Raw genomic sequence first — 10,994 nt, forward strand, 5'->3', positions numbered from 1 at the left:
ACCGTAAATCACAAAAACGTTTTGGCTATTGTTTGTCTACAGAAAAAATCGGGAGTGCTCTCCCCTCAACTTTCTCATATACTCCGATATGTGGATGGATATTTGAGGAAGACAATGATTATATTTTTATATTATGTACATTAAAGAATCATCAACAGCAAATTAAATCAAATTAATAATATATTGAACAATTATGATAAAAGTAATGTTGAATAAATTGGACTCTGCAGCTGCATGAATAAAAGGTAAAGTACCACAGTTAGTGGAAATAGCCCAAAAGTTGAAAGAAATCTTCATTTTGTACCTAATACTTGTATGCAAAATTTGGTTGAAATAAGCGAAAGCGTACTCGAGTTATCGCGTTTATACACACACACACACAGAGACATAATTCCAAAAATGGTACTTTCAGACTCAGGCAGGTCTAAAATGTCGAGATTCATCAAAATGTCGAAATAGAATTTTTTGATGATTCCAATACTTTCCCTGTACTTCGTATACAAGAAAGTCAGAGAGGTCTAAAATGTCGATATTCATCAAAATCTCGACATCGAATCTTCAGACGATTACAATACTTTCCCTACATGTTGTATACGAGAAAGTAAAAAAAAAACACAAAGCCAGACCTGAATTTCACTCAGGACGGAGCCCAAAAAGGAAAAAAAGTTGGCCTCACCACCAGGAGCCAAACCCCAAACTTAAAAGACAAGCATATAGCCAGCATAGCTGTTTACAGTCCAAATGTCCACCAAAAAGTGGAGAGAAAAACTGTAAACCCCTGACGAAAACCAAGTTCTTTTAATCTTTAATTACTTATTTGAAATGATTCAAAAAATATTTCAAAGAAATAAAATGAAAAAAGGAAACAAAAAAGGTTTGCCCTTTCGGTTCTACATAAATGGAACAAGGCAGAAAACACTGAAAGCAATGCATATATTAACATAATAATAGACGAAAAGTTGATAGAAATCTGCGTTTTGGTTGACCTAAGTGAAAGCATACTCAAGTTATCGTGTTTACATACAAACACACACACACGCATAATTCCAAAAATGATATTTTCGGACTCGAGTAGATCTAAAACATCGATATTCATCAAAATCTCGAAATGGAATTTTTGGATGATTTCAATAATTTCCCTATACTTTGTATAAGAGAAAGTAAAAAGAAGAAACATTAAAGTACATTGGTGTCATGGTTCTAGCGCTCTAGATTGCCCCATCTATTATTTGGTCCTGAAATCACCAGCCCTAAATCAGAGTCCAAGTCAAGTCACCTGCGTCACTTGTGACTCCACCTTCACACCATCTAATTCCCCATCCCACCTACAGTATGTCGTGCCTCTTAGAAAGCAAAGCCTTTGGTCCTCAGGCGTCAATCTGCTGGAATATAATTTTGATTATTGTGTTAGTGCTCATGCAGACTTTTTTTTTTTAAAGGTCCAAGGCCACAGTCCCTCCCATCCATCTCAAGTCTCCAAAGGTCACTCTTAAAGTGTTGCGTCCCACGGTGTGCACTGCCGGGACAACGCACTGGGAGGCAATTATGAAGCAAGCCCTCGACGTGATGGAACTGTAATCCTTCATTTACGAGTAGGGTCACGCGAGCGCGTACTCAAAGGTTCCTTTTTCAAGTCCCTCAACTCCATCTGCCCAGGTCGATGAGGGCATGCTGCTGTAGGGATCAAGCAAGATTCGAAAGCACCTGATGATCAGAAGTCCCAAGAAAATACACAGCATCCCTACGAAGGCGAAAGCGGTCTTCTGCTCGAGGGTCAGGGAGGGAGACGTTTCTTCATTTCCATTCATGATGGGTGCAGAGTAGTTAAAGTGACTGCCACACATGGTGAGGACTGGGCTTCGTCATGCTGCCCAGAGAATTCAGCATGTCACCTACGGTAAAAGAAAATAAATTAATTAATTAATTAATTAAAGGATTGACACTCTGGAAGGACTGAATGGCCCTGTGGGTCACCTGACTTCATACTACAATGTCTCTATTGATCCTGAGACGCGTATCATTATCAAGAGTAAATAAGAACGTATGAAATTTAACAGATGAGAGGAGACCATTCAGCCCATCAGGCTCGCTTATTTAACTAATAGCACATCTTTTGCAGTGTATTGCTGTGTAAAAGTTAATTAGCACCCATACTTAATACAATTTAAGAGCCTGTTATAGTGGCATAAGGTCCAATGTAGGGAACCACGGTGGGCAGTGTGTGAGCTGTTTAATCGTGTGAGGACCTGTGGTGACCCACTTTTTTCTTTTTTATATTCTTTTATTGTGTAGGCCAGCGTTTCTCAACCTTTAAATATTTGCGACCCGAGTTTTCATAACAGTTTTAATCGCACCCCCCTAACGTTTCTTTGAAAGGAGCCCCCTAATAACAATTTGTTCTTTTTTAATTAATGATATATCATAGATGCATATTTTATTATACCTACTTAACTTTTATCAACATTTATCTAACTCTATATTTATTTTTCTAGTATCCGAATGTAGTTTAAGTTAATTTGTTTTGGTTTCAATAGATGTATTTTTCATATTTTCGTTTCTTGTTTTCTTTTTTTCACATCTTCGCGCCCCCCTTTTGTTACTTCGCGCCCCCCTAGTGGTTTGAGAACCACTGGTGTAGACGTTAATAAAATGTCTAAAGTCCCATTCTCTTACCAGTCTGTGGTCAGGTACTTTAGCGCCCCCCCCCTCCCCCCCTTCCCTTCTTCAAGGTCTGTCTACAGTCATGGCCAAACGTTTTGAGAATGACACAAATATTAATTTTCACAAAGTTTGCTGCCTCAGTTTTTATAATGGCAATTTGCATGTACTCCAGAATGTTCTGAAGAGGGATCAGATCAGATGCATTGCAAAGTCCCTCTTTGCCATGAAAAATGCACTTAATCCCAAAAACACCCATTTCCACCGCATTTCAGCCCTGCCACAAAAGGACCATCATGGCTTTGCTCAAAAAGGGCTTCACAGGCAAGGCTATTGCTGCTAGTAAGATTGCACCTAAATCAACCATTTATGAGATCAAGAACTTCAAGGAGAGAGAAAGAGGTTCAGTCATTGTGAAGAAGACTTCAGGGCACCCAAGAAAGTCCACAAAGTGCCAAGACCGTCTCCTAAAGTGGATTCAGCTGTAGGCACCACCAGTGCAGAGCTTGCTCAGGAATGGCAGCAGGCAGGTATGAGTGAGGTGAAGACTTTTGGAGGATGGCCTGGTGGGTGTCAACAAGGGCAGCAAAGAAGCCAAGAAAACATCAGGGACAGACTGATATTCTGGGATTGGACTGCTGAGGACTACTGGGGTCAAGTCATCTTCTCTGATAAATCCCCTTTCCAATTGTTTGGGGCATCCGGACAAAAGAAAAGGTTGACTGGCGCTACCATCAGTCCTGTGTCACGCCAACAGTAAAGCATCCTGAGATCATTCATGTCAGCCAAGGCAGTGGGCTCACTCACAGTTCTGCCTAAGAACACAATGGGACCAAAACATCCTCCGAGAGCAACGTCTCTCAATCATCCAAGAACAGTTTGGTGACCAACAATGAACAATCCAACATGATGGGGCACCGGGCCATAAGGCCAAAGTGTGAAGTAAGTGGCTCGGAGAACAAAATTTAGGGTCCATGGCCAGAAAACTCCCATTGAGAACTTGTGGTGAATCCTCAAGTGGCGGCTGGACAAACAAAAACCCACCAATTCTGACAAACTCCAAGCATTGATGATGTAAGAATGGGCTGCCATCAGTCAGGATTGGGCCCAGAAGTTGAGTGACAGCCTGCCAGGGTGAATTGCAGGGGTCTTGAAAAAGAAAGAAGGGTCAACACTGCAGATATTGATTCTGTGCAAAAACTTAATGGAATTGTCAATAAAAGCCTTTGAAACTTAGGAAATGCTTGTAATTCGACTTCAGTACACCAGCAGCAAACTTGGGTCATTCTCCAAACTTTTGGCCACGACTGTATTAAATAACGAGAGTGTGTTTCTATCTCTGAAACAAAGCAGTGAGAAGTGATTATGAGCACTTGCCACTTGCACTGAATCTGAAAGTCTGCACCTCAACTGCATCAGAGTTGTTTCATTTCAAATTCATTGTGGTAATGTACAGAACCAAAATTAGAAAACACGTTGTCTCTGTCCAAATATTTAATGGACAGACCTGGTATATCTGCAAACTCAGGCAATTAGACAGAGCAAACAAAAAGAGAGGAGAGAAGTAACCCATTTAATTATTATTGACAAAAATTACCAAAAATATTAAGGAAGCAGAATTCTATGTGAAAATTGACAAACTTCACTCTTATAGCCTGATTAGCATAAGCTGATAAGCTGACAAATGGGGACAAATCTCACACAGAGCAAGGGGATGGGGTAAAAGTGCCAAGATGCTTATATTAAAAACCAAATCCAAACAAAAAAAGTGTCAACAGTGCAGAGTCCCAAAAGTCCTTAAATAAATCCATAAAACCAAGCGAAAAGTGGGGGATAAAAACCATCCATCCATCCATTATCCAACCCGCTATATCCTAACTACAGGGTCACGGGGGGTCTGCTGGAGCCAATCCAGCCAACACAGGGCGCAAGGCAGGAAACAAACCCCAGGCACGGCGCCAGCCCACCACAGGGGATAAAAACCATAATAAATAAATCCAATAAAACCAGCTCACAATCTCAGCCCACCTCCTTCTTCATCTCCCTGGCTCACCCATCACTCGCGTGACTCAACAGCCACAAACTCCATTCCTCTGACCCCCGTCTTGGCTGCCAACAAACTGCGCAGCCAGACCATCCGAGGTTGGCAATACCTCCCGTCTTCCTTCACGCTTCCACAGTCGTACCTTGGATCCATAGGGGGGTCATCTGTCCTGCTCACCCCATTCGACAATATTATCTAGTGGAGCGAACCGTCCCCCAGAGCGCCACAGCCTACACTCCTTCATGGGGACCCCCGCTCGTGCTGCCTTCCTCTTCCAGATGGCCAGATAGTCCTCCTGAGACTGCTTTTCTCATCTTTCTTTCTTTCTTTCTTTCTTTCTTTCTTTCTTTCTTTCTTTCTTTCTTTCTTTCTTTCTTTCTTTCTTTCTTTCTTTCTTTCTTTCTTTCTCCAGTCCTCTCCCCCTGTGCCAGCCCGTACTTATTTGGCTCCGTGGTCTTAAGCACACACCGCAGGAAGCCGATGAAGCAATGGAGGATGATCGCACCCACACGTGTAGGTGCCATTCACCCCAATTACCTCATTAACTCACCCCCGGTTGTGCAATCGCGCCCACGGATACTGACACAGCTGTCTGGATTTAAAACTGGAGTCCATCCTAAAGACTTGGGTGTGTTTGGTTAGTTAAATATCAAAGCACCGCTGATCTCATCAATGAAGTAAAACATGCCTCCTGAAACACTAATATTACGTCTGCTTTATCCAGTTTACGAATAAAGGCATACAAAATATTTATCAACTTGTACAGTCATATGAAAAAGTTTGGGAACCCATCTTACCCTGCATAATAATTGACTCTACTTTCAACAATTTTTCTGGAAGTGTACCTGAACCCCTGCAGTGATTTCCATGACACAATCAGGCCTGTGTTTAATGAGGTGCTGCCTGAGGGTCCGAAGATCGCGCGTCATCCAATATTGATTTTCAGCCTTGTCCCTTGTGCACCAAGAGATTTCCCCAGATTCTCAGAATTTTTTGATGATGTTGTGTACTGTAGATGATGAGATATTCAAAGTCTTTGCACTTTGACTTTGAGGAACGTTACTCTGGAATTGATCCACAGTTTGTCGACACTTTGTTTTTTGCAGATTGGTGAACCTCTGCCCATCTTTCCTTCTGAGAGAGACTCTGCCAATCTAAGATGCTCTTTTCATCCCCAGTCATGTTCCGGACCTGTTGCCAGTTTGCCTAATTAGTTGCAAAATGTTCCTCCAGCTGGTCCTTTTTAGTACCACTTACCTTTGCAGCCTTTTGATTAGATTAGATTAGATTACTTTATTAGATTAATAAAGTAATGATACTTTATTAATCCCAAGGGGAAATTCACATACTCCAGCAGCAGCATACTGATAAAGAAACAATATTAAATTAAAGAGTGATAATAATGCAGGTATACAGACAATAACTTTGTATAATGTTAACATTTACCCCCCCCCCCCCCCGGGTGGAATTGAAGAGTCGCATAGTGTGGGGGAGGAACGATCTCCTCAGTCTGTCAGTGGAGCAGGACGGTGACAACAGTCTGTCTCTGAAGCTGCTCCTCTGTCTGGAGATGATCCTGTTCAGTGGATGCAGTGGATTCTCCATAATTGATAGGACCCTGCTGAGCGCCCGTCGCTCTGCCACAGATGTCAAACTGTCCAGCTCCATGCCTACAATAGAGCCTGCCTTCCTCACCAGTTTGTCCAGGCGTGAGGCGTCTTTCCTCTTAATGCTGCCTCCCCAGCACACCACCGTGTAGAAGAGGGCGATTGCCACAACCGTCTGATAGAACATCTGCAGCATCTTATTGCAGATGTTGAAGGACGCCAGCCTTCTAAGGAAGTATAGTCGGCTCTGTCCTCTCTTGCACAGAGCATCAGTATTGGCAGTCCAGTCTAATTTATCATCCAGCTGCACTCCCAGGTATTTATAGGTCTGCACCATCTGCACACAGTCACCTCTGATGATCATGGGTTCTATGAGGGGCCTGGGCCTCCTAAAATCCACCTCCAGCTCCTTGGTTTTGCTGGTGTTCAGGTGTAGGTGGTTTGAGTCGCACCATTTAACAAAGTCATTGATTAGGTCCCTATACTCCTCCTCCAGCCCATTCCTGATGCAGCCCACAATAGCAGTGTCATCAGCGAACTTTTGCACGTGGCAGGACTCCGAGTTGTATTGGAAGTCTGATGTATGTTGGCTGAACAGGACCGGAGAAAGTACAGTCCCTTGTGGCGCTCCTGTGTTGCTGACCACAATGTCAGACGTGCAGTTCCCAAGACGTACATACTGAGGTCTGTCTGTAAGATAGTCCACAATCCATGCCACCAGGTATGACTCTACTCCCATCTCTGTCAGCTTGCCCCTAAGGAGCATAAGTTGGATGGTGTTGAAGGTGCTAGAGAAGTCCAGAAACATAATTCTTACAGCACCACTGCCTCTGTCCAAGTGGGAGAGGGATCGGTGTAGCATGTAGATGATGGCATCTTCCGCTCCCACCTTCTCCTGGTATGCGTGTTGGACCTGTGGCCTTAGGTGGTGAAGCAGCAGCCACTCCCTGGTCTTCATCACATGTGACGTCAGAGCGACAGGCCGGAAGTCGTTCAGCTCACTAGGATGTGATATCTTTGGGACGGGGGTGATGCAAGATGTTTTCCAAAGCCTCGGGACTCTCTGCTGTTCCAGGCTCAGGTTGAAGATGCGCTGTAGAGGACTCCCCAGTTTCAACGCACAGGCCTTCAGCAGTCGTGGCGATACTCCATCTGGACCCACTTTTTGTTTGCCCCCATCCCAACCTTTTTGCTGCCATCAAATTCAACATGATGTAATATTTTTCAAGAAATAGTAAACTGTCTCACTTTCAACATCTGATACGTTTTCCACGTTCTATTGTGAATAAAATCCGGGTTTATGAAATTTGCAAATCATTGCATTCTGGTTTTATTTCCATTTTTACACACCATTTTACCCTAACCCTAAATCTAACCCAATTTTTTTTGGAATTGGGGTTGTAAATAAAAAGGCACATATGGGTACAAAGTAGAGAAATGCTGTCAAGAAAGGTGAGAAAAGAACATCTGGTAGGATGGCTCTGGTTAGGGTAGAGAGAGACGTGGCACCTGGCATTAATCAGTGGGGAACACGTCATATTGGAGACTAGCGGCTGGCAGAGGCAGGAATTCACTTGTGCTGTTTTACTTCTAGACAGGGGTCTGAATTATTGATAACACGGTAATTAATCAGTGGCATCCTCTTGGAATTCTAAATACAAGATTGAAAAAATCCTCTGCACATTGTGTGTTCTGAGATGTGCTGGCTTTGCTCCTGATGTCCGTCACACCTTTTTCACAACTGAAAAAACTAAAAAGAGACACTGCTGATTCATCTGAAGAACGCTGCCTGCATGCCGCTTCCACTTCTATAAGATGGCCTTCTTCTGGGCATGCACCAAATTAACAACATTTTGGACAAAAATCTATGCAAGCCTCTCAGTTAGGCTTAGCGTCACAATCACTAGTAACAGCGTGTTTGGTGGACTCAAAGATGGGCTTGAAGTGGAGAAGGACAAACAAACCTCACTACTAGCACGTAGACTTATCTGGCTCAACTGGAAGAATCCCACAAACCACCCTTAAGTCAGTGGTGACCGATGTTCTCTACTACTGGAGAATGGAAACAATCAAATTCTCACTTAGAGGATCTGCTCAAAACTTTTTTACACCAGGGGGCTCTGCCCCCTGCTGACTTCACTCGCCAACCCCCAGGCGGGCACTACGCACTAGCCACTTCGCAGATCTGCCGCCCGCATATGGGGAAGTGGATGTACAATTTAAACAGATTGTTATTTTCATGGGAATTGTTACACATGTATAATAGAACTAACTATTTTACATTACAGGGAGTAATTAACCATAGTAAAAAATAGTAAAACTAATAAATTGAAAGAAAAATTAAGTTTCATGTTGCGTTAGAGGTATGCGTTGCATTATGCGTTTACGTTCTGTTTGGCTTTGAAATTAACATGCAAATACTTTTTAAACTTACACTTTTATGGTAAAACTTCAGTAAAAACAATATTTGGAATTAACTTTTCGGCAATATCACTTTGAATTTTGATTCCGTGTTTGGACTTTTCGTGACAACACAACATATAACTGCCTGTAAGTGAATATTGTTTCTTTCTCTCTAATAAATAAACTGACTTTTTCGAATGTTTGTCCCTGTGATTTGTTAATTGTCATAGGAAAAGCTATTCTGACGGGAAACTGTAAACGTTTTAATACGAATGGCATATCAAGATCTCCTTTGGGGTCTCATGTTATCTGTGGAAGATGTACTACATTAAAAAAAATTTTTAAAAAATTTTAATGTTAAAAAAATGTTAAAATTTTACATGTCACCATCTGTTATATAGTGTCTTTCATATCTATCTATCTATCTTTTATAGTGCCTTTCCTATCTATCTATCTATCTATCTATCTATCTATCTATCTATCTATCTATCTATTATATAGTGCCTTTCCTATCTATCTATCTATCTATCTATCTATCTATCTATCTATCTATCTATCTATCTATCTATCTTTTATAGCACCTTTCCTATCTATCTATCTATCTATCTATCTATCTATCTATCTATCTATCTATCTATCTATCTATCTATCTATCTATCTATCTATCTATCTATCTATCTATCTATCTATCTATCTATCTATCTATCTTTTATAGTGCCTTTCCTATCTATCTATCTATCTATCTATCTATCTATCTATCTATCTATCTATCTATCTATCTATCTATCTATCTATCTATCTATCTTTTATAGTGCCTTTCCTATCTATCTATCTATCTATCTATCTATCTATCTATCTATCTATCTATCTATCTATCTATCTATCTATCTATCTTTTATAGTGCTTTTCCTATCTATCTATCTATCTATCTATCTATCTATCTATCTATCTATCTATCTATCTATCTATCTATCTATCTATCTATCTATCTATCTATCTTTTATAGCACCTTTCCTATCTATCTATCTATCTATCTATCTATCTATCTATCTATCTATCTATCTATCTATCTATCTATCTATCTATCTATCTATTATATAGTGCCTTTCCTATCTATCTATCTATCTATCTATCTATCTATCTATCTATCTATCTATCTATCTATCTATCTATCTATCTATCTTTTTTATAGTACCTTTCCTATCTATCTATCTATCTATCTATCTATCTATCTATCTATCTATCTATCTATCTATCTATCTATCTATCTATCTATCTATCTATCTATCTATCTATCTATCTATCTATCTATCTTGTTTGCCCTGATGCCAGAAAGTGGCATAATGTTGCGTATGAGATGGACATACCAGTAAGAGTTTCACTTTATTCTGTACACGTGACAATATGACTACTACTACTAGCACTAGAAGGATAAAAAACATTTTAGCATATAACATATAAACAAGTACAATTTGCCCCATAACACTATTCTAAATATGCAGATTCAGGAAATAGCTGGATAACTTTAAAATGTAAAATTTGACTTCTTTTGGACAGTGATTGTTTTCCTATTATTTTACCTGTATTGTCATGTAGTGTGGATTTTCATACTTGAAGTCCATCTGAGTATTACAGCAAACAGCAAGTCACTTCAGTAAATTATGACATAAGCTGCATGTCATACAAAAGAAACACAGTAGTAAATCATGTATGCCAGGATTCTGATTTTGATACCAGACTCCTTCTCAGGACAAAAGCAGGCCTCATTTTGAAGTGGAAACACATCCGAGGACACTGGTGTGACTGGTGTTTCAATTCATCAGTCAAACAAACTCTCACATACAAAGTTTGCCACAAGGCTGAATAGCAATTAAGAACATTTATTTTCAAAACATCTCTGATGTTCACCAGTTATAAATGCCTTTGCATGAATATATTTTTTTTCTTTATGTGTAAAGCAGAAAATGATGAAATAATACTTCCCTTCATTATAGGCATAAATCAGTATATAAATTTTCCATTCACAAATAAAAACATTTCTTTTCTAGCGGCTTCCTGTTTAATGTTGAGGAATTAAACTGTTACTATGAATAATTACTAGGAGGTTAACATACGTTTGTTTATTGAAATCAAAAATTGCTCTTTAATAAGAAAGGCTGGACGGGTCATCTTCAGTGATACATAAACAGAATCCAATCAGTGCTGCTATTAACTTGGCTGCTGCTTGTCTTTAAATTACTCATTAGTTATAACACAGTCTGTGGCTCATTTTCAAATGATTT

General features: G+C 40.3%; 1 protein-coding gene across 1 annotated transcript; it reads right to left on the minus strand.

Annotated features, from left to right (window-relative positions):
* Window positions 1-1,223: 1,223 nt before the first annotated feature.
* Window positions 1,224-10,386, minus strand: ctxn2 (cortexin 2). The gene is made up of 2 exons (XM_028823393.2): window positions 10,293-10,386; window positions 1,224-1,892 (listed from the first exon to the last, which is right to left on the minus strand). The coding sequence occupies exon 2, from the start codon at window positions 1,842-1,844 to the stop codon at window positions 1,599-1,601; it is 246 nt and encodes an 81-aa protein (XP_028679226.1). The 5' UTR covers window positions 1,845-1,892; window positions 10,293-10,386; the 3' UTR covers window positions 1,224-1,598.
* Between the last annotated feature and the right edge of the window lie 608 nt (window positions 10,387-10,994).

The sequence above is a fragment of the Erpetoichthys calabaricus genome, chromosome 17 (assembly GCF_900747795.2).
Source record: "Erpetoichthys calabaricus chromosome 17, fErpCal1.3, whole genome shotgun sequence".
NCBI lineage: Eukaryota > Metazoa > Chordata > Cladistia > Polypteriformes > Polypteridae > Erpetoichthys > Erpetoichthys calabaricus.